The sequence below is a fragment of the Mesoplodon densirostris genome, chromosome 8, assembly GCF_025265405.1.
Source record: "Mesoplodon densirostris isolate mMesDen1 chromosome 8, mMesDen1 primary haplotype, whole genome shotgun sequence".
NCBI classification, from domain to species: domain Eukaryota; kingdom Metazoa; phylum Chordata; class Mammalia; order Artiodactyla; family Ziphiidae; genus Mesoplodon; species Mesoplodon densirostris.
In genome coordinates this window covers 77,371,817-77,396,459 of record NC_082668.1, presented here as the reverse complement: position 1 = coordinate 77,396,459, position 24,643 = coordinate 77,371,817, and the positions used below count along the sequence as shown (strand labels likewise).

At 42.2% G+C, this 24,643-nt stretch overlaps 1 protein-coding gene across 3 annotated transcripts in view; it reads left to right on the top strand.

The window, feature by feature from the left end:
• The window catches only part of ACVR1 (activin A receptor type 1), a 127,790-nt gene that overhangs the window by 79,382 nt on the left and 23,765 nt on the right, over nt 1-24,643 (top strand). For 2 of the 3 annotated variants that reach the window (XM_060105912.1, XM_060105911.1), the window contains exons 3-6: nt 8,232-8,495; nt 10,681-10,892; nt 14,391-14,490; nt 18,343-18,489. In XM_060105912.1, the coding sequence (XP_059961895.1) occupies nt 8,232-8,495; nt 10,681-10,892; nt 14,391-14,490; nt 18,343-18,489 (723 nt within the window). Of the gene's footprint in view, nt 1-2,233; nt 2,350-8,231; nt 8,496-10,680; nt 10,893-14,390; nt 14,491-18,342; nt 18,490-24,643 lie in introns of those variants that run through there. The other variant, XM_060105913.1, reaches the window with a different exon arrangement.

The window sequence follows — 24,643 nt, the reverse complement described above, 5'->3', positions numbered from 1 at the left end:
GAATAAGCTCAAAATGACCTGCACTCAGCTGTCTTATGGTGACTGTAGGCTCTTTAGTCTCTGATGAGGAAGCCAATCTTAAGCGTGTTGAATTTGGGAGTTTTAATGAATTCTTGTGAACCATATTAATTAGACTGATGGGGTAAAGAAGATAGGCAAGACAAAAAGATCAAGTTATAAAGGCTGGAATACAGATGCACAAGGCATGTATTCATGGGACGGAAGACATGGGATTCCTTCTTTCTTTGATCCTTCATGGAGATCTGGACCTGGTAGGGCCTTGGGACAGGACTGGGAAATTGGGAGATAGGGAAGCAGCAATATCAGAGGCTTGGGCTCTGCCCCAGTTTTTCACCCTTGGCTATCTTGATCTCTTTGGCTTCATTTGGGCTGGAAAGAAAATAGTCTAGAGATTACCTTGTTCCCTCTGCGCTTCTCTCTGGGATGGGGTAGGGTAGGGAGCTAGAGAGGAGGAATTTAGCTGAATTTAACTAATTCTAGACATTTTCGCCTTTAGCTCTGGGTGCCACGATGCCTAGAGGCTGGCATTCTAAGACTGTTGTTAACAAATTGGAGCCGTGCCCATCTTTTGAAGGGTTTATCTCTGTGATTTGAAAGCTTCTGGAAAGGGCGTGGGGATGTGGTGGCGGCTGGCGGATGGTAAGCAGAGCAAAGGTTGGCAGCCTTGGAGGTTCTGTCCCTGATTCCCAGAGGAAAAGGTCACGTAGGGCAGTGGAGGAGAAACAGAAGTGGGAGCTGGCCCTTCTCTGCTGTCCGTTCCCGTGTAGAGCCCTCGTTTAGGGTGTCCTGTAAAACCAGAATTTTCAGTGTAGAGCCTGGGTAGGAAACGCTTGCTGGAGCAGCCATGCACTCCCCAGATATCGCGGGAGGAGGGGGAGACAACCAGAAAGAGTCAGGAACACCTTTTCCCACACTGTGATCGGAGCTTCTAGCCTAAGACATGCTATATAGATGGTACCACATCACTGGCTCTCCTGAATCTGAACAAGGAGTGACTTCTCTGAAATGTTTATAATTCCTCAGCTTTTTCCCCCTTCTTCAGTCTGTGGTCCTCTCTGTTACTCTCCCAACAAGTAGAGCTTCACTCAGATGCAAGAATTGTCAATACCATGTGGGGTGGGCTGCGGTGGGGTGCTTTTCATTAGGCCTCGTAATCATGTGTTTCTCTGAAGCGACGATTCAAGAAGTTTGAAGACAAAATGAAGAAAGGGGTCATTATTTCCCCCCTTATGAAGGAGTCGCTTCACAGACATGGCATATGTGTTAAAGCTAAGTCTTTGCTATGTTCAGGGAATCATAAAAAGCATGGAAGAGACAGACCAGTATCGTCTCAGGTCATACCCCACAGTGCTCTTTAACCTGTTAGTCATTTAAACACAGACTGAGTTTTTGGCTTTGAAATAGAAGGTGAGACTGCTGCAATAGGCTTAACTTACACGGATTATTTCAGAGACCAGGAGTCAGCCCAGCCACAAAATAAACAGATGGAATTCTTTTTTTTTTTTTTTTTTTTTCCCCCCCTCTCAGCTTCAGCAGTTCAAATGCAGGGTGACTTAGGAATCCTTATCACCTTCAGCAAAGCAAGAAGGGGAAACTGATGTAATTCACTCTTCCTCACTCCCTGCTGAAAATGCCATTGTTTTCACTGATAGGAGAAAAAGGGCAGCAGAGACCAGGGGCATCTTTGTCCCTGCTGAGCAGGCAAGTCCTGCAGGACCTCCCTAAACTGGCTGAAGCCAAGGCACTCGTTGTGTTTTGGTCATCCTCATCACCGTAGCATCATAGTAGCCAAAAGTCCTCAAATCAGTCATCCAAGGAAGGACCTCCCATAAAAGCCTTGCTGTTCTATTGGTGTATTAAATTACGCCTTGTTTTTGGAACTCTCGCATTTTACCTCTTTCTTCCAACACACAAACAAGCAAACACAAAACCTACCACACCACAGAAAGTACTGATTTTCCACACTTGTAAGCCTGAGGAGGTGAGCAGGTGTGACACTGTGGCGAGCTCCTGTAGGGAGAAGGGGTTTGCACAGACACGCCGGCTCGGTGACTAAGCCTGGCCTGAAGATCTCTGCTGACATTTAAAGACTTTATAGGCTCAGTCTTCTCTGAAAACCAGCATCATGTCTCTTCCCACCTCTAAAGCCTGTCTGTGAAGAGAAACTTCATTCTGAAACCAACGTTCATCAGGCTTGTCCTCCTGCCAAGTGCTGAGGCAGCTGTGGAGAGCCTAACAGTGAGCAAAGCGGGCTCGGCTCCTTCCCTCATGGGGCTCACAGTCTGCAGGGAAGACGTGGACGGTCAGCAGCCATGCAGACACACCCATGTGAGTACAGACGGGTGGCTCCTGCTTTACATTTGGGTGTGTGAACAAATGCTTCTCTGAGGAGGTAACAGGTGAGGTGAGGTCTCAGGGGAATATGGGCACACACTGGGTGGATGGGGGCGTCGGCAGGGAGGGAGCTGAGCCTCCCACATGGAGGGAATTCCACACCTGACAGACCTGAGCTCCTGAAGCGGGAGGAGCCCTTCCCAGAACTGAGGGGATCTGAGGGGAAGCTGAAGAGGCAGAAAGCAGGTCAACCAGGGCTTTTGTAGGCCGGGGTGACCACTGTGTCTCCCCCAGCCCTTTTTTTTTTTGGCAGCTTGCGCAGCTTGAGGGATCTTACTTCCCTGACCAGGGATTGAACCTGGGCCACGGCAGTGAAAGCACCGAGCCCTAACCACTAGACTGTCAGGAAATTCCCTGCATCTCCTTTTTTAGGGTCATGGAATCAAGCTTGTTCATCTGAGTGGGGGTGAGTCTGGTCAGCTCAGTGAGGGAACACTGGAGGAAGAACACATTTGGAGTGGAGGCATGATGAGTTCAAAATCCTACCATCATTTTTTGTTGTCATTATTCTAATTTGTATGTGATCCTATTCAAACGCCTCTGTTCTCTCTCTTAACTCCTGGAACATATTTGCTTCTTGGCTTTTACAGCTTTACCAAGTATCGATTTCTCTGATCAGGAAAAAAATATATGATTTGGTTTCTCTTAAGTGGATGTTTTATTATAATGAGAGAGCATTTAGGTACTTGGGTGTCTTTTGTTTCTGGACATAGAGCCTGCCTTCGTGCCAGGCCATCAAATGCCCTTCACTAGGCATTCCGGACAGACCTTTGTGTTTCCGTCTTAGGAGCAGGCTTGCTGGCAGTGATACCTGGCATTGCAAAATCCTTCCGTAAGCCTTTGTTTAATGCCAGAGATCTCAAATGCTTTCTGATTCTGGAGAGATGCCACACTGCACTCTCGGATTAGGAGCTGATGGAAGGACTCCCATATCTATGAGCCTAATATAAGCTGTCATTTCAAATGAATGAATCGTTTATACTGTTGGAAAGAGTCCAGGGATGTTTGGGGTTCCTTTTTTAGCCTATAAAGTTCTGAGCTATTGGACTTTTATAGCAGTAGTCTAATAACTGCCTATTATTTGTGCTGCTTTGAGCCGAGCCTACAAGAGATTCAGCCTGTTTCTTTTGCTGACTCTTGGGATCACGGCTACAGGCTGGTTGACTTGGACCATTTTCTCATTTGTCTTTTCTGTCAAGGACTTTAGTGGGAAACGTGGGGTTTTGTTCACCATTTAGAATGATCATCAGTTTAAATGCCTTAGAGTATTCTGGAGTACGTGACTGGGCAGGTGGGCGGGAGAGCATGGAGAGCCGTTTGTAGCTTGTGCCCAGATTGCTCCAGTCCCACTTAAGACATAAATGCGGGTACTCTTACTACGAGGCACGAGATTATCCCAAACTGTGGACAGTCTTTTCTTAATTTTTTTTTTTTTTTTTTTTTTTTTTTTTTTTGCGGTACGCAGGCCTCTCACTGTTGTGGCCTCTCCCGTTGCGGAGCACAGGCTCCGGACGCGCAGGCTCAGCGGCCATGGCTCACGGGCCCAGCCGCTCCGCGGCATGTGGGATCTTCCCGGACCGGGGCACGAACCCGTGTCCCCGGCATCGGCAGGCGGACTCTCAACCACTGCGCCACCAGGGAAGCCCTGGACAGTCTTAAAAAGTCCTCGATGCTCTTTGCTCTGCCTCTTCCTCTGCCAGTTTAGGATTAGGCTGTGAGAGTCGGTGTGTCCAGATGGTGAGCGTGAGTATCGCTCAGAACCAGAAAAATCTTTTAAAAGTTTTGGCTGCGGTGAACCCCTGGGATTCCGAGCCTGTACTTCTGGTTGCGGAGCCAGCCCTGGCTCCTTCCAGGTGGTGCCGAGGACTCCCTGCTGCTCCCAGCCCGACGCGGGCTGCGAGTGTGTTCACACGGGCCTGGTTCTGGGGCTACAGAGGGCACAGGGTGCCAGCCATGACACTGAGTAATGCCGGGAGGTGCCTTTAGAACAGACAGTGCACACAGGGAATACCTCTGGCTTGACGTTTCAATTACTCCATTATTTAAATGAGTGTCAATTAGGTAGCATAGACTGGCTGCCTTCTGCCAGGGCACTTCCTAGTTATTAGCACAGGCAAGTGTAAAATGCTTCGTATCAGATGTGGTGCTTCCTGGCTGGACTGTTGAAAATCAGTCACAGAAGGTGATTATCCTTCCTCAGCGTTCCCTGATGTGTAGAGTATTTATATCCTGGTCTGAGAGATTAGAGGTCCACAGACCCTTGCTTGGGGCCCTAAAAAAGCTTTGTGATAATTCTGACACCTCCCCGACCCACCAGGCTACCCCAAATAAGATATCACAGGCCCACACATGTTATGGTTATTCCTAAATTTTAACAAGACCAAAACAGTGAGTCATAGGCATTTGGGGGGGCCTGCCGTGTTCCTTAGACTTGTGGATATTAAGATCTGAAAATGTTACTACCTTGCTTTTAACCTGCTTTGTTGAATTAGTAATCCTAGCTCAGAAAATCCTTTTGGCATCTCTTCGACTAATCCACTCTGTCGGATGAAATTGCCAAAGTGGCGTTTAACTGAAGTGTGTGCGTACGTGCAGACATATGCATGGGTGTATGGGGTCATTCTCATGAATTTAGAGTCTTCATTTATATCTGGCTGTATATAAAAGAATTGATTCACGAAGGGCTCTGCTAATTAGTTATATGGGAATATACAAATTAAGAAGATTAAATGTTGGTGGAAAGCAAAATAGGAAGCGAAGTTGTTGAAGGTTTTGTACTTTCCCATTTGCTAACTGCTGAACTGGGCTTATGGTCCCTCCATAGCAGGGATTGAGTTAATTATTACATATTACTGAGCTGTCTTTCTTCCTCTTTTTCCCTTTTTCCTGATTGTGGTGGGGGAGATATGAAAACCTTGGTTTTCGACTTAGTTTATGACCCCACAGGATAAGATCTGATTAAGATCTATACCTCGGGGGCTTCCCTGGTGGCGCAGTGGTTGAGAGTCCGCCTGCTGCTGCAGGGGACACGGGTTCGTGCCCCGGTCTGGGAAGATCCCACATGCCGCGGAGCGGCTGGGCCCGTGAGCCATGGCCGCTGAGCCTGCGCGTCTGGAGCCTGTGCTCCACAACGGGAGAGGCCACAGCAGTGAGAGGCCCGCGTACTGCAAAAAAAAAAAAAAAAGAAAGAAAAAAAAAGATCTATACCTCATTATGCCTGGATGCACTGCAGAGTTGCCTGTAGTGGGTTGAATCTTACGAAAGATGGTATTTACTTGAGGCTGCTCAATTCTGGCAAAATTCTCTAGGCTACAGTTTAAACATCTGTCAGAAAGTCCCCACATCCTTTCAAAAGCTAGAGACCTTGGAAAGGCAGTAGGCCTCTTGCACCTGTGCACCTAGAGTTCAGTTTGGGCTGGAACTTTAAGAGCAGAGTTCACTCTGAGGGCACACCAGAGAAATTATTATTGTTATTTTTTTTAATTGACAATTTTGTATTTGAACCACAGAGTGTCATTAATTCTTTGGTACTCTGGACCATCCATTCCCATAGGATCAGTGATGAGTGAACCCTGTATGGTCTACAGTTACTGTTTGCTGTTGTTCCTGGGGGACCGTAGGTGCAGCGAGTGAATGATTCATATGCCTCAATTCATTATCAGCCTGTGATCAGCTCCTCTCCTATATTATTCTCACTTTACCCCTTCATCCTAACACTCACCTCACCTCCCCAACCCAGCATCAATAGGTACAACCCCCTTAATGTGTTTAGTATGTATTTTTGGATATCAATGACCTTTAACAATTATTTAGGGGTTTGAAATACATGTTTGTGTTTCAAATTTACATAAATTGCTTTATTGCCCAGTTTTTGAATATAGTCTTTTTAATTCTCTGCTGTGCTCACAAATCAATATGACACCACCAACTCTGCCCCTCACCCCACCCATCCATTTCCCTCCAAAGAATCATCACCTGTTGGGCAGCATAGTTGGCAACTCTCAGCCCAGCTTTGTGCCATTTGAGAGTGGCAAGCATGTCTAGACTCCCTAGAAATATTATCTTTCAACTTGCTTTTGGCAAGTGTAAACTTTTTGCTGGATTATGTCAACAGATATATATGTTTCTCATCCTCATAGAAATAGATTGGTGCTGGAATTTCTCTTGGACTTCTCTAGGCAGGGAGAAATAAAGACTGTCCCTTGGCACATTAAAGTTATTGCTCATTAAAAATGTCTGCGGGCTCTTGATCCTCGGGGGTGAGTCTGGTGACATACATACACTGTCAGCGGCTATTTTGGATTTTCTGCTTTCGGGCATGTCTTTGCTCTTGGATGAGCCCCTTGTGGTTTTCAAAAGACCTAGCAAGTCAATTATAAATAGAAGGCTTGTGTCTGTGTGTCTGCATGCCCTTACTCTGTGGGACAAGGCACCCACATTACAGTGGGCAGTGAACTATTTTTCACTCCTTTGAAGAGGGAAGAAGAAAGATGGAGAATGCTTTTTCTCTTTCTGAGGTAACCCACACCTCTACACACACCCACACAAATCTGTGTAAATGAATTTGACATTTTCAAAGACCTTACCTTAAGGTCTCCTCTTGAAAGCACAGCCATCCAACCTGTTATTTTAAGAAAGAAGCAGTTCGCTCACAGACCTGCTACAGAGGGTTCAGGGATTAGAGGGCAGCCTGTCTGTGCTGTAGTCCTTCGGAGGGAGTTTTGAAAGCTGACTCTCTTTATATGAACAGTGCTTTGGTGAAAGTGGTCTCATCAAGCTAATCAGTGGCCTCTAGGACTTGGCTGTTTTCATTCTGTCTTCACTTTCCTTCCCCACTGGTGGAAACTGTTGGGACCCGCAAGTCTGAACTAATTATTCTAACAAAAGAGGGGAAAAGAAAGTGATTTGAAAGATGAAACTTCAAATGAGTGTTTTCAGAAAGAGGCAATTAGGAGGTCTGGTTCAGTGTCATTCACTGATGATCCAACTTGCACCTTGGACCCACCTGTGTGGGCTTTTCCTTTGGTCCCACTTGTTACCTTACTGTTCAAACATTGTTTTATTCCCTTTGTCTTTTGTGCCCTCATCCTCAATAATTGGTGCCAACTTTTTTCTGCCAGTTGAAAATGTTTAAGCAGTGTTTAATCTCGTAAATAATGTAAAAACTTCAGTGTTGTACTACTGAAAAATTAATCTAGACATTTAGCTGAAAATATTGATAATATGGATATGGAAGTATAGACCATGCATCCTTGGGAACTCTTACTGTACTGTTGTATTTCTGAAGCAGATAGGTGGCGGCAGCAATGTCAGCAATCCTGTATTAGTAGTTGATGGAGGTTCGTGTGGAGGCAACGGGAGCTGGTATTAACAGACGCCATATATTTAGGAGCCTTTTTTTAAAACACAAAATAAAGGTGATGAGCATTATGTTCTGGTAAAACATTTTATTTTGGTTCAAGAATCGGGATGTGAGAGCCCATCAGACCAAAGATACCATGAAAACCACAGTGGGAGAAGTTCATTTTCAGAAACCTGTGGACAGATGATAATCGTTCTTTGGCCTCGTATAGGATATAAAAGAGTACCCAGCTTATATCAACACATTCATATCTCGAGAAGTGATTATTATTTGGTGGTTGGTCAGCTGAGAGTTACAAGATAACAGAAATATGGAAATCATGGCCAGTGGTGATACTTCCCCTGACTTTGGTTAACGTGTTTGTAATGCTCTTGGAGACACTGTATCATTCCCCCAGTGGGGTTGAAACCCAGGCAGTGATTTTTTTGTTTTCCTTGCTCTCTTCCCTTTGCAGATGAAAAGCCCAAGGTTAACCCCAAACTTTACATGTGTGTGTGTGAAGGCCTCTCCTGTGGAAATGAGGACCACTGTGAAGGCCAGCAGTGCTTTTCCTCGCTGAGCATCAACGATGGCTTCCACGTCTACCAGAAAGGCTGCTTCCAGGTCTATGAGCAGGGGAAGATGACCTGTAAGACCCCGCCGTCACCTGGCCAAGCTGTGGAGTGTTGCCAAGGGGACTGGTGTAACAGGAACATCACGGCCCAGCTGCCCACTAAAGGTTCCCATGGACTTTTCTATTTCTAGATCAAGGGTTTTTGTCAGTATCGTCCTGATTCTGTGTGGGTTAAAGATGTAAGTAGCCACAAGGCTTTCCTCCTGCTGTTCCAACAGTGGGTGACAAGGGAAGTCCCTCTGATGAGGAGGAGAAAGGCATGGCCTTTTGGAATCTACAAGGAGGATGGATGTTTTTGGGAAAGTGAGCAAGGTGATGTCTACCTTGGGGATGGCTCGGCTGACCAGATCTCTCTTGGTGGTCATGAGCAGGTGAACAGCTCCTGACATCCTTTTCTGAAAGGAGCTATGATGTCATAATTTCTGAAACAGTTCTGCTTCGTAAATGCTCATCTCTATGTTGAGTGTGTAGGGAGGAAAGTGGAACATAAGACTCTGATGTCTTAGTGGAATACCTTCCCTTCTTTATGAGGAAGGAGACAACCTGTATCTGATGCCCAGCAATCTATCACCGAAACTTGAAGCTGGGTGAGATTTCGCATCAACCTTGTGGTTTTTGTGGAATCATCTCCGTATTATAGTCAATATGGATTTCAGTCCTCCTCTGAAACTGTTTCCTCATAAAATGAGCCCTAAATTGCTATCTCAGAGTCCCTGCAAACATGAATGTACCTTGGTCTTTGTAGACTCATTCCAAGCCAAATTTACTCTCTTAATATATAGTACATTTTTAATAGACATACTTAACCAATTTTGCACTCACAAAAGAAGAAATAAACAGTAGGAGAGGCTACTAAGAGCATCCATGGCCAGAAATGTCAGCCAGAAAGGGAGGAGACAGAAAAATGTAAAAAACGGATACAAGGTCATGTTACATAATTCATAATTTTTGAAGTTATGGTGAGGACCTTAAGGCATATAGAAAAGGTTAAAGTCTGATAAGCAAATAGGGTTCAATAATAAAAGAGAGTTTTTAATAAAAGAGATGTTTTTATAAGCGAGGTCAAGTATTTAATGGTTAAACCTAAAAGGGTACTTCATGGGATAAATTCTTAAACCTTGTGAGTTAAATTGTTATTAATAGAGTGGATGGACCATGAAGAAATGTCTGCATTCATGTAGAAATTATATCTGCAGTGTGAAAAGTTTCTAATCCGCAGAACACTCTGCCAGATTAGAGTTGTAACACAGAATTTATTTTCTTTACTTAAGGAATTTCTGATTTAATTAAGGAGGTGCAATATTCATAATTTAATGCTGTACATAATTAGCTTTACACTTTATCATACAAGTGACATCTGCCAAGTTGTTGATTAATTTGGGTTTGGAAAGTTAAATTTATCAAGGAAGTTCGGCTTGAGATTGGATGGCTGAAGAGGCCAGGGACGTGGGAAGAGTAAGGCATACGTGGGGAAGAACAGGGCTTGGTGACGTGATGTCAGGAAAGGGTCTGAGATTCAGAGGTGATTATTGCCTTGGGATCTTTTAATTATGGACCTTCAGTATGCAACTGAGGAACTTTGATTTAACCCACAAGGCAAAGTGAATATTTGCTTGAGTGACATGTGAGTATTCGAGAGTATTCGAGTGAATGCACAAATGTTTGAATGGGTGTGTCATAATGTCTGAGCCAGAGAGTGAATGAGTGATTAGGTGAGCGAGTGAATCAAGGATAGAACGTTTTGAGTGAGTGAATGGATGTTGAATAAGCGAGTTAGAGAACAGGTGAATGAATAGGTTCCTAGGCAGAAATCACGATGTAATAGCAATGAGAATTCAGCAGTAGACCTCCAAGATACATTGAAGAGAGAGACCACAGGTTGGATCATTTGGTCTTAACTCAGATAGCACTTGCTCATAGGAATATTACAGCATAGTGTCTGTCTGTAAGGGCTTGTTGGTAAAACATCCTTACAGATCAAATCCAGGTTAAGGATAGTATCAGAGATTTGTGTAGTACTTTATATTTTAAAAACACTTTTCACATAGATGCATTAATAAATTGCTTCTCAGTGGAATTTTTTCAAACTCCTGTTGTGTCTAAATGAATAATGGTTAAATGACTGGGCCGTTGGCCAGGTATTAGGAAGTCTTTTAGTTTCAACACTTTGTGACTTGTGAGACTGTGTGGTCGGGGTCAGGAGCGAGCTACTTGTCAGGCATTGGTTATGCTAAATAATATGTAAACAATGAGCCTTACGGCCAGTTACCCTTCTCTCTCCCATCTCCAGGGAAATCCTTTCCTGGAACACAGAATTTCCACTTGGAGGTTGGCCTCATCATTCTGTCTGTAGTGTTTGCAGTCTGCCTTCTAGCCTGCCTGCTGGGAGTTGCTCTCCGAAAATTTAAAAGGCGCAACCAAGAACGCCTCAACCCCAGAGATGTGGAGTATGGCACCATCGAAGGGCTCATCACCACCAATGTCGGAGACAGCACGTTAGCAGTGAGTTTGTGGCCCCAGGGGACCCCGAGCATAACAAAGATGGCTGAAGATGCTTTCTTATTTCAAGCACGAAATGCTAACCAGTAACTGGTGACTGGACAGTGAGTGCACACATGCTACTGGTCACTTATGTCTTCAGCAAGTATATGCCGGCACCCCTATGTGAGTTCAGTCTCCTCTACATGAGAACATTTATTTTAGACAGACATTTACATTAAATGAGGGAGTGGATTTATTTTAGTCGATCCTTGGTAGTTATTTTTCTTTTGGGAGTAAGGGGACAGGACAGACAGTGGTTGCCTATAATTTTGATGGTGGGGGAGGGCTTGGAATTTACGGTGCTCAGTTACTCTAGTTTTAGCAGTAAAAGTGATTTCAAAAAAAGCACCTTTTGCTTAATATTAAAAATCACTTTCCCTTCTAGATTATTTCAGCGCCCTGTAATTTAAGACTTTTAAAACCTGACATCCAAGAAAGCAGCTATGAAATTTTTCGTGCTCCTGTGCCGCCCCCTTGTGGACTGCACTCATTCGGTTAAACCAGTGCTGTCCAATAGCAATACGTGCGGCACATCTGTAATTTGAAATGTTCTAGTAGCCATCTTAAAAAAAGTTAAAAAAACCTCACAGGTGATATTACTTTTAAGAGTATACTTAACCTAACATATATAATTCTTATCATTTCAACATATAATTAAAGAATTATTGAGATATTTTGCATCTTTTTTTTTAAACTAAATTTTCAAAATCTGTGTATTTTATACGTACAGCACATACTGGTTCAGATCAGCCACATTTCACGGTCTCAGTGTCAGTGTGTGGCTAGCAGCTAGCCTAGCACACGGTTTGGAACCACCGTATTTGTATGTTTTAAAGTTACTCTTTTGCACATTTTAAAATGATGAAATCACATTGAAAAGCGACTGTCTTCCTTTTTTCACTTTTTAAAATTGTTTGTCAAGTGTTAATTTTAAAGCACTTTTAAACTTTAAGTGAGAAAAGGATTGTATGCTATTGAAAAGGTTACCATCGAGTGCCGAAAGGAAAAGTAAAAACATTCTACAGGGGTACTGTGCTGAGTAGGATGCCCCCTTTAAAAAAGGTGAAGATTTGTGTTAGAAAGATGTTAAAGTCATGCCAGTACTAAATCGAGACTCTCCTTGTCATTGACTGATGAAAGACGGTCAAGGTGGTAGCTTTTAATGTGATTCAGTGTTATTTAATGCCATCACATAAGATCATCTGTATTAAGTCTTGTTCTGCTAGACGACAAACTTAAAAGTGTCTGGGAGTTCTGCAGTTAAGCCTTTTTGCTGGAGAAGACTTGCCCTCACCAGTCTTTGTAGCTCGGGTGCTACACCTGGACTACTACCCTTGGCGAGTTATTAAAACATTTGATGGTGGCTGATACAGGCTGGGAAATATCCCATCCTGCTGCCTTCCCCATCACTGGACCACAGTCAAGTGTACTTTTTTGTATGAAAAAAAAGGGGAAGGAACCTTGTTTAGCTTCCTTTTACCTACCTATTTAATTGTGCTACAGTGAAACTGGGAAAAGAGGAGATAAGGACATTTCATTCAAAAAGTAGAAAAATATAGTTTTTCTTTAGAAGTGTACTTAGAAGTTTGTTTCAAGTTTTAAGGCAAATTAAATGAATTCATTGAGTTAGGAGCAAGGACGATACAAGGCTGAATCTTGACAAAACTTTAGCAGTAGTCAGAACTTTGTTCCTCAGAACGGCTAACATAACTAATCACATTGGGCACTGATAGGAATCTCTAGTGTAAATTATTATTTAAATGGCTTCTATAATTTTGAAAGCGGAATGCTTTCAAATATGCTAAAATAGTCTTCTCAACTCAACCGTTTTAGATGACAGTATATCACGATATAATGACACAGTAAACAACACTGTTTAAAAACAAGTTGTCATTATTGGTCTACATACTTGCTTATTTAAGTGATATTCTCATTTATATGACTCAGCAATGCGTACCTTACTAAACAGCTCTCCTACGCTGAAAAAGAAGTCTTGGGATCCAAGAGTTGAAGTAGATGTTTGTTAGTCTTTGGTTGATTCCGCTCACCCTGGAGCCTATGAACTAGGTTTAAAACCAGGATTGTACATTATGAAAAAACAACACGTTAGTTCTATAGTCATTTCAGAATTATTCTCTCAAAAAAATTGAATGAATAAAGAGAAAAACAAACAGCAAAAGAAATAGGGAGATGTGAAACTCTACTTCATCTACATTCAGTTTCTTGTTGAATATCCATTTTGCGGCTTTTAAGGATTCTAAATTTCTTCCTTTAGATGTTCAGATTTTGGTAATTTTGCTGATCAACAGTACTTCACAGTGGTGCTCAGAGTAAGTACAAGACAATGAGACTCAAACAAGGCAATGTATTAATGTAACAGGCCAGCTAAAATGTTTGGGAAAGGACAGCTTTGGGGAGTGTTAGATCAACATTACTGCAACCTTCCCACGATCACCATGGGCACAAAATTGTTTATTATAGATAATCCATTCCTGATTCAAAAATGCTTCTGCTTCTTGGCTTGCACTGAGAGTAAGAAGGGAAAATTTATGAATGAACTAATTGGGAATCTTTTTTGCAGTGTGTTCATTTTTAGAAGTAGATTTGGGGCACGGTTTTATGTTTCAATGAAAGTCATATTTTTTCTCTCTGCTTTGTGGGTAACTGACATCGAGAATGACATACAGTATATGAAATCATGTGTGAGAAACTTTTGAAAATTGTAAAGCACTATAGAATTTAAAGAGTCTTTCAATAAAAAAAAAAATTTTTTTTTTTAAACAGTAGACAACTGTTAACAAAAAAAGAGAAACGACATAGAGGTGTTAATTTTGTGACTCTTGTTCCCCACCTACCTAGTAACCTCCATCCAGGTAGCCCTCTCTGCTTGAGTGTACCAGTCTGAGGACTCAGATGGCCACTGGAGTCTTTACAAGACAAACAACATTAGAGTCATTTGGTTCTTATTCCTAATTTGTTTGTTCCTTATTAGAGCTCCTTGGCATGTCAACTAAAGTGCATCCTTTGATAGGTATTCTGAGCAGGGCCGAATATGGTCAATTTTGCTCAGCTCTTGGACTTGAAGGCCTTTGACTTTTGCTCCACTTGCTCTTCTAGCTACTGTTTCCCCTTGGGCTCAGCCCTGCATGTTGGACTTGTTAATTTACATCTTTGACTTTGTCCACTCAGCTTCTTTCTTTATATATTTTCTTCTAAAACTCTGGATACAAGAAAGGACTACTCATCCCTCAGGAAAACCTATCCCATATTAGGAAAAGGGCTAGCTTCTGGTTTTCCTAAGAAATGAAACCAGTTCTTCCTCCAGTGGGGCTTTCCATGCACACGAACAGGCCATGTGTCCAGGACCACTGCCTCCATGCCAGTTACACCCACGTGCACGCTCATACTCTAACCTGGGAGCAGTTCCTCAATACTTTCTCTTCTTGTTTTGAACCACAGGATTTACTGGATCATTCGTGTACGTCGGGAAGCGGCTCTGGTCTTCCTTTTCTGGTACAACGAACAGTAGCCCGTCAGATCACACTGCTGGAGTGTGTTGGTAATTCTTTTTTCCCTTTCTTTGTGGGTTATGTGCCGTGGTTCTAGAAGTAGGATGGACCTTGGAAAATCTGCTTCGTGTTGCCTCTTGCTTGTTAAACGTCAGGAGATGTGAGGTAGCCATGTGGTAGTATGCCTCTAATCTGTGACTTGTGTTGGAGCACTTGAACTTGGTGAAGTTCTTGTCAAAGAACTAGTATCCACTAGTATCCACTAGGCAGGATACAGAGTGCCCAGTCAAAAGATTTCAGTTTTAAGTAGACCCTTCAGGATGATGGGAATGCTTGAAAATGAACTAACATGGCTGCTCCAGACCAGAGGCATTGGGGAATCTGAGGTAAGTCGGCTTTTGGACAGTAAACTTGGTTATTGCAATTTTATACTTCCTCTCTCTTCCCCTGCCTTAAAAAAAAATGAAATAAATGTACCAAAGCTACCCTTCATAACTGCTGTATTTAAACAAGAGCTGTGTACATTTCTCTGTGGCCTCTCACATTTTTTTCCATATTGGAACATATTTGTATAGAGGTATAATCATCGTGTGTATATAATTTGTCCGTTTTCAGTTTTAAGCTCACACACATTTTCATGTATTTGTACACATCACAGGTATTTTAAAGATTATGTATTTGTCTATTGCGTGATAACTTTAACAATACTGTTTGAAAAATGTTTTGCACACGTTGCTTCTTTTGAGTACGCAGAATAAATTTCTAGGAATTGGGGTTCCTGGGTCAAAATTCGTGATTTTTTTTTTTTTTTTTGCGGTACGCGGGCCTCTCACTGCTGTGGCCTCTCCCGTTGTGGAGCGCAGGCTCAGCGGCCATGGCTCATGGGCCCAGCCGCTCCGCGGCATGTGGGATCTTCCTGGACCGGGGCACGAACCCGTGTCCCCTGCATCGGCAGGCGGACTCTCAACCACTGCGCCACCAGGGAAGCCCCTCGTGATTTTTTATGGCTTGTCTTATATATTGCCGGATTGCCCTCTAGGAAGGTGGTGCAAATGCTTTTTTCTTTAAAGTCCTGATTTTTATTAGTTTTAGTTTTATGAGGTAGGCATTTGCAAGTCACATGACAGTTTTCATTAATTTCTCCTTTAGATGGCATGCAGGGATGGCCACAGTAGCAATAATGGATTAGAAACATCTCCTGGTTCTCCCAGTTTTGGGGGGCTGTCTTTGCAGCTCTTGCCATATCATCTTTTGCTTTTGGGAGGTGACAGGCCAACATAGGCTGCCTTCACCACTTGGCTGCTATCCTCTGACTTTTCTTCCTGTTTTCATGGAAACCAGGACACCCCCAAATGCAGTAGTGGAAGGGGGTGGCGGGCAGAGGTAGTAGAAGTGACTGCCACCTTCAGGCACACAGGTGGCCAGCAGGAGCCTGTTGCCTTTTCGCTACGTCTGTAGCTACTGCAACTGTTTCTGAACTCCAACTTCATGCTTCTCCTCCACGGTGGACTGTGCGTAGAGAAACTGAAAGTGGAAAAGCCCCCAGCGCGCTCACTGCTTACAACCAGAGTTGTCCTCTTGTACCAGCTAACATCCTATTTGATTATGAACAAGGGTGGCTGGGCAGGGGTAAGAAGTGAAGGGGAACATTACCCCCCATCCTCCTGTCCCATGGCCACTCACCATTCACAGAGCAGCAGCCCTCATGACCGGTCCTCAGAGATGGACCCCAGAGTCCAAAGGGCAAAATAATACTGCACCTTTAAAAATGCATACTGTTTCCGGTTGTATAGATATTCTTCAGCATTTTTTGAAATAGTTTATGTTCAGTTATAGCATTTTATTGGTTCAGTGCTAAAGAGCCATGCCTTTCAGTAGCATCTTGTTGGTGTTCATGTAGTACAGGCTTGAATAAAAATGTATGTAATGAACTGTTTGGATAATATGTTACCATTTTGGGTTGAAAAACATGAGAAGTTGGACTAGATCCATTGTTACAGATGGTGATCAATGAACCTCCAAATTTCAGGTGCTTTAGGGACCCCCCCCCCTTTTTGGGTCTCCATGGCCAGGACTTTTGGGCAGCTCTGCTTCTGTTTTCAGGGACTTCCGCATAAGGTTGCATTTGCAAAAAGCATTTGACAACTTAACAGCCTTTGAAAACCATTTAAGTAGGTTTCTGTTTCAATTCTGTCTACTTACACTGACATCTGTCTCTGTTTGCTCTAAAAAAAAGGATTTAAGGCAACTGTATAGTAATGTCCACAATGCCCTGGGATATTTTTCTCTCCTTCCTAATGAGAATGTGAGGACAAAGGGCAAATAAAGATACAGAACGGAACCAAAGGCAGGAAAAGATGAGAGTTCTCTTTTGTAGCAGTCGATTTTGTAGATCTTAGCACTAGCCTTCATCTTAAATTACAAATGCTGGGCAACTGCTATGACTTTATTCCAATTAATCCTGCACTAAATACTACTTTTGTGACTTGACAGTGGCCCACAAAAGACCAACTGGCTTCATTTAACGCTCTTTTGGATTAGTCACTGGTATTTAGTAGGGACATTGCTTATCGTAAGGGAATCTAGATTGAGCAGTTTTGATTATGTTTTGATTATATCCAGACATTATCTCCTGGACAGACATGCTTTCTCTCTCCATGTTTGGGTTCTCAGCGACTTAGTTTTCCAGCAAAGAGCTGCATTCCTATATATATAGGTGGTGCTGCAGCAGCTTATTACCAGCTGGGATTCCCAGCAGCCACTTGCCTTGGTAGAAAGCCCCGCTGCCCTGCAACTCGTATCTCCTGCTGCATCGTTTTCCAGGTGCCGCGTCTGCCTTCACCTTGATCATACCCCGTGTTGATCCCCACAGTCTCGCGGTAATTCCCTCCTCCTCCCAACCTCCCTGATCACCTACCTGTCATTAAGGAGAAAAACGGGAGCAGACATAATCAAAACGTAATCAAAACTGCTCAATCTAGATTCCCTTACGATAAGCAATGTCCCTACTAAGTACCAGTGACTAATCCAAAAGAGCATGTAGTTGACAAGCTGACAGTTGTGCTGGGGCTGCAGGAGGGGGCATGAACTCCGCAGATCAGATCACAACTCGTCACCGTTTTTTGAAAATGTCTTCTCCAAGTGGCCTTTTCAGTGTCACCCACTTGTGGCATCACAGGGACCATCTTGCAAGCGAACACCCATGACCACTGTCAGAAATAGGGACTGTTCTGGGATTATGTGTTTAAGACTTTGCAAATCCTCTTTTGAAATATATCCTCCGCCAAGAAATCCTTTAAGGATGGCAGTGGCTGTCTGTCGATCTCCTACACAGCATTGCTCTGTGTATGTGTGTGTGCGTGTGTGTGTGTGTTAATCCTTCAGAACACATATCTCAAACTCAGTGATCTCTTTTGTGAAAAATATAAATGCATATGTAAATTCACAAATGTGGACTCTTAGAAAATGCCGATGTTGATCCTTTATTAAGGGAAGGAATCAAGTAAGTTACTCAGTTAAGCCCCACACACGTATTTTGGCTTTCATCAACATTGAAATCTAATAATCTGTACCATTTTCTAAGTTTTACTAACTTTCATGTGCTTTTACAAACCATATGCATTTCATACCTTTTCATAGAGGAATGTAAATGTAAACTTTGTAATTAGCAGCTCATTGTACAGATGCAGGTTCTGAGAGTGTTTCATTTGATAGCACAGTAGGGTGGCCGGGAGGGGCAGTTTCCACCTTATTTTTGGATGTCTTTACAGGCAAAAAGTAGTGGTATTTATACCCCTGAGTTGTGTTTTTCCATGGGAGGGATTAAGGGTTGCTAGCATGAAGTTCGTTGGCTACCTGTCCTGTTCTACTGTCCAATGTCACCTCTGTGTTGCTTTCCACAGGGAAAGGCAGGTATGGTGAGGTGTGGAGGGGCAGTTGGCAAGGAGAGAATGTCGCTGTGAAGATCTTCTCCTCCCGGGATGAGAAGTCGTGGTTCAGGGAAACAGAATTGTACAACACTGTGATGCTGAGGCATGAAAATATTTTAGGTAAGTACAAAAATAACCCCCTCATTAATTTTTTTCTAGGAAGAAATAATTGCCTGCCTTTGCCCTCTCAGATTTGGTGTGTCTGAATTCGCAAGTCTCCCCTAAATGGTGACATAGGGACCATCAGCATTTATACACTGTTTAATTTTCTTTCCACATGAATTTCTTGTGTAAGTCTGCAAAGAAGCTAAGTTTGAAGATTCTCTGGATGATGAAAAGGAAATTGTTATTGCTAAGTCTTCCTCTGCAGGTTGTTATTTAAATAACAAAAATGTGCCCCATATTGTTCACTTCAAGGCTTCCTCTGTAGTTCTGCTTACCCCACCCTTTTTGAATATTTATTACTTGAATCAAACTAAGAAAGATCTTTGGACGATTTCCTAGAGATTCATAGCTCCCAGGGATATCGTAATTAAATGCACATTCCTTCAAACAAGGCATCGTTTTTAAAGCCCAGATTTAGAGAAGGATTTAGCATACATTTTAATTTGGAAACTAAAGCTTGGAAACATTTGTGAAATATGTGAAGAGCCCATTGAAATACTGCTATGGAAGTATAAAGGGTTAGAATATTCCTTTAGCCCGTTGACTTGTTTTTGAAAAGTTTTTCTACATGTGTTTATACTAATACATATATGATGAATGCTGCCTGGAGTGCTTCTTTAGTAGTGGCTATAAAGTTTCTATAGAACTGGACTCTTTATAGGATAGTGTTGGCCACTTCATGGCTGTGGGATCAGGTTTGGCTTATAGGAAGGTCATTGCCAGAATTTATTTCTATTCCAGTATTGCCAGTTTAGTATTAAGCCTGAGTCAGGTTGTCTACAAATCATGGTTTGACAGTTGTCCAAAGCTTTGCTTTAACAGTTTGGTGGTATGTTCCATCTCAGACTTGTCTCAGTTGCCGTTGTCATTTTCTCCCCTTCCCTTCCCCCTTGGGCCCTCGCCATCACCTAGGCCTCCTCACTTGTATCGTTGCTATGGGTCTCCCCTTTCCAGTCCATCTTGCCACACTGAATTATCTTCCACTGGGGCGCTGAGACACTTCTGCTCAGAGTGTCTTTGATGACTCCCACATCGCTTGCATCATTTGTGACTTCTGGGCCTGGCATTCCAGACTCCCTATTTTGGGGTCCCAAGAGGACTCTGCTACTTCCTGTACAAATATGCCCACATGCAGTCAGTTCCAGTATTTGTCACGCCTTGGGATTGCCCTTGAACATTCAGCTGTCTGTGTCTTCATTCATGCTGTTCTTGGTCATCCACTATCCCCATTCCACCCTCCACCCACTCCTTCCTTCATCAAAACTTCTTAGTTCCCTTCCAGACTCTCCCAAGGGATTTACTTGGGCTTTTCTGCACTCCTGCACTTTTTACCTCCTATATAACTCTTATCGTGACCGCCTTGTATTGCAGTTAGATGCATGTGTGTTAACAACAACGACTATAGTTACTATGCAGTAAGCACTGCTTTGTGTCATGCACATTTTCTCATTTAATCTTCACCATGACCATAAGAGGGCAGATATTCTTATTTTCCTCGTTGTAACTGATAAGGTAACAGAGGTACAGAGAGGTTAACATCACCCAGCAGGTTAAATAATGGAGCTGAGAACCACACTGGATGGTCTAACTCTTAACCACATGGTAGTTAGCTCATGGAATTGCTTCTTAGATTCTAGAGTCATAGTGTGAGGTGAAAATTCATCTACAGTCAAAATTACTTTTAAATGTCCCAATTTTCCTCTGACACTGGAACAGACTGAGGTTGGGTAACAGATAAACCACTGGCTGTGCTAAAAGTCATGATGTACAAGAAGTACTTATCTTTAAACAGTAGAAGTACTCTTAACGGGCAGGTGCACGTACTCTGAGAAGCACGTGGGGTCTGAGACTCACTGAAGGAAGGGCATGTTCAGGCAGCCCCTCTCTTCTCGTGGGCTCATGAGCTTATGGGCTCATTGAGCAAAACGCTCTAGATGTTGCCGTGCTATGCAAGTAGTCACTTTATCCATGCTCTTGAGTTAAATGACCTGTGATACCACTCCACTGTACACCCAGGACAAGAATTATTTCCATTGTTTTTGCTTTCACACCCAGTCCTGAGGACAGTTCCCTGCACGTGGTAGGTGCTTAATAAATATTGATTAAATTGGATTTAATCATGCAGGAAATTTGAAAGTCACCTTTGCAGTATGATTCATGTGAGAGAAGTTAGGTTCCCTTAGTGTGATCACAGAAGGCAAAACATTGTCCACTTCTTATTACATAATGATCCATGGAAATTGTGAATTCATGAGATCTTGTTACCCTCATCATAATTACAGCTATATGGATTAATTTTACTGTGTAGTCGGTCCTCTTAGTTGAGACAGCTCGTAGAAATTACCACCTTTTTTGGTTAAACTTCTTTCCCTGCCTTAGCAGTTTTTTGGATGTAGAGACTTTAAGGTTTTCTGTGACATTTTCTTTTCTATCAGAAGATTGTTTTGAATATCAGATCATGATTTCCCCCACCCTTGAGTATTGCTAACTCTAGCCACCTCGAAATACATAATTAAATTACACACACACACCTATAAAATTCTGGGCCCTCATTGTTTATCCCCCCCAAAATGATATCTTTCCAATGACTAGTTTGGATTTCAGCTCTTCCTTCTGCTGTGTCTGGTGTAGAAGTCAGCAGATCAGTGAATGATGGGAGGCTCTGTTTGGTGGTTGGAACAGTGTCTGGGAGTTTGGGAAGCCAGTTTCTACTCTCAGCATCATTAGAGGCCCACTCTGTGACTTTGGGCCAAAGTTCTATGTTTCTGAGCATCCTTTTCCTCATGACTGAAACCAGGGAGTTTCAGTTAATATGACAATTTCACTCCGAAGTCTCATCTTACACTCTTCTAAAAAAAAAATTATGGTACATATGATATCACTTATATCTAAAATATGACACAAATGAACTTATCTATGAAACAAGAGCAGACTTACAGACATAGAGAACAGACTTGTGGTTGCCAAGGGAGAGGTGGGGAGTAGGGGAGTTCAGAATTAGCAGAGGCAAACTAATATATATATAGGATGGATAAACAACAAGGTCGTACTGTATTGCACAGGAATATTCAATATCCTGTGATAAACCATAATGGAAAAGAATATGAAAAAGAATATATATATATATGTATAACTGAATCACTGTGCTGTACAGCAGAAATTAACACATTGTAAATCAACTCTACTTCAATAAAATAAATTTTTAAGAGCGATTATAGCACTAAAAAAATGGTACAGTATCCATTAAGTTGACCATTTTAATCATATAAGTGAGATTTAAGTACAATCATATTGTGCAACCGTCACCACCCTCCATCTCCAGAACTGCCACATACTCTTAAAAGGTACTGCTTAACCATTTAATCAGTCAGAATTCCTTGAGACCAATTGGAAGTGAAGGAAACTACCTAAAAAAGATATTAAATTACAAACTTTGGGGCTGTAATTGAACCCAGAACTATTTTGAACTATAATAGTAACCAGCTACTCTTGAACACTTACTGTGTGGTAGCCATCATAAGAAGCATTCTACCTACAATAACTCTTTATTTTCACAGTAACCCTTTGAGATACAGGACGGTGCTATCCATATCTTATAAATGAGGAAACCAAGGTGGCGATTTTATGTGACACATGTGGGATCACCCAGCTCAGGATGGTGAGCCGTGTGGACGCCCAGTAGTCTGGCTCTGGGGACCAACACTCTCAAGCCCTGTGCTCCCCAGCATGGTGGCCTCACTCCTCAGGTAGCAGAGCTGCCCAGCACCTGGTTCCCACGAGAGCTGCCAGTGAGAGGGTTACAAGGGCACTGCTTACCTCACTTAAGATTTAGGGTTTTATTTTAGTTTATGAGGCACCTGGGAGGATGACTTTGGCTGTTATGTAAGAGGCTTTTGCCCTAATCACGTTCTCTCTGTGTTATATGAACACGTCCAGTGGCTGGGCCAGGCTTCCAATGTATGGGCACCTGTTCAGTCTCCACTAACAGTAGAGTGCTTTGACTCAAAATACAAAAGTCCCATAAAAATGGTCTAGCATGTTGAAGCAAATGTAGTTGTACAATTCACACTTGAGTGGTAAATAGTTTTTTAAAAAATCTTGCTTATTTAAAAGTCAGTTTTCTTGAAGGTCTAGAGCCTGACTAACGGGACAGACAAAAATCCTTCTCTAAGAACTTGGGGACTTGGAGAAGGTGAGAGAATAAATTGTAGTTATTTATTTATTTAATCAATCACTCAGTCAATCAGATGCTGCTCTCCCTTGGCCAGAGGAATCAGTGAAGGCTACGCAAATATATAGCAGTAATTTAGTTTCTTTTGAGTGGTACTTCTATAGTTTGGGATATTCATTTTGGAGAAAGTTATTAAAGATGAATATCATGTGATTTACATATGATCATCTCAATAGATGCAGAAAAAGCTTTCGACAAAATTCAACACCAATTTGTGATAACTCTCAAGGAAGTAGGCACAAAGGGAACCTACCTCAACATAGTAGAGGCCATATATGACAAACCCACAGCCAACATCGTTCTCAGTGGTGAAAAACTGAAGCCATTTCCTCTAAGATCAGGAACAAGACAAGGTTGCCCACTCTCACCACTATTATTCAACATAGTTTTGGAAGTTTTAGCAACAGCCATCAGAGAAGAAAAAGAAGTAAAAGGAATCCAAATCGGAAAAGAAGAAGTAAAACTGTCACTGTTTGTAGATAACGTGATACTATACATACAGAATCCTAAAGATGCTACCAGAAAACTACTAGAGCTAACCAATGAATTTGGTAAAGTAGCAGGATACAAAATTAATGCACAGAAATCTCTGGCATTCCTATACACTGATGATGAAAAATCTGAAAGAGATGTTAAGGAAACACTCCCATTTACCACTGCAATGAAAAGAGTTAAAATACCTAGGTATAAACCTACCTAAGGACACACAAAAGACCTGTATGCAGAAAACTGTAAGACACTGATGAAAGAAATTAAAGATGATACAAGCAGACGGAGAGATATACCATGTTCTTGGATTGGAAGAATCAACATTGTGAAAATGACTATACTACCCAAAGCAACCTACAGATTCAGCACAATCCCTATCAAACTACCACTGGCATTTTTCACAGAACTAGAACAAAAAAATGTCACAATTTGTATGGAGACACAAAAGACCCCGAATAGCCAAAGCAATCTTGAGAAAGAAAAATGGAGCTGGAGGAATCAGGCTCCCTGACTTCAGACTCTACTACAAAGGTACAGTAATCAAAACAGTGTGGTGCTGGCACAAAGACAGAAATACAGATCAATGGAACAGGATAGAAAGCCCAGAGATAAACCCATGCACATATGGTCACCTTATTTTTGATAAAGGAGGCAAGAATATACAATGGAGAAAAGATAGCCTCTTCAATAAGTGGTGCTGGGAAAACTGGACAGCTACATATCAAAGAATGAAATTAGAACACTCCCTAACACCATATACAAAAATAAACTGAAAATGGATTAAAGACCTAAATGTAAGGCCAGACACTATAAAACTCTTAGAGGAAAACATAGGCAGAACATTCTATGACATAAACCACAGCAAGATCCTTTTTGACCCACCTCCTAGAGGAATGGAAATAAAAACAAAAATAAACAAATGGGACCTAATGAAACAAGCTTTTGCACAGCAAAGGAAACAATAAACAAGATGAAAAGGCAACCCTCAGAATGGGAGAAAATATTTGCAAATGAAGCAACTGACAAAGGATTAATCTCCAAAATATACAAGCAGCTCATGCAGCTCAATATCAAAAAAACAAACAACCCAACCCAAAAATGGGCAGAAAACCTAAATAGACATTTCTCCCAAGAAGATATACAGATTGCCAACAAACACATGAAAGGATGCTCAACATCATTAATCATTAGAGAAATGCAAATCAAAACTACAATGAGGTATCACCTCACAGCAGTCAGAATGACCATCATTAAAAAGCTACAAACAATAAATGCTGGAGAGGGCGTGGAGAAAAGGGAAACCTCTTGCATTGTTGGTGGGAATGTAAATTGATACAGCCACTGTGGAGAACAGTATGGAGGTTCCTTAAAAAACTACAAATAGAACTA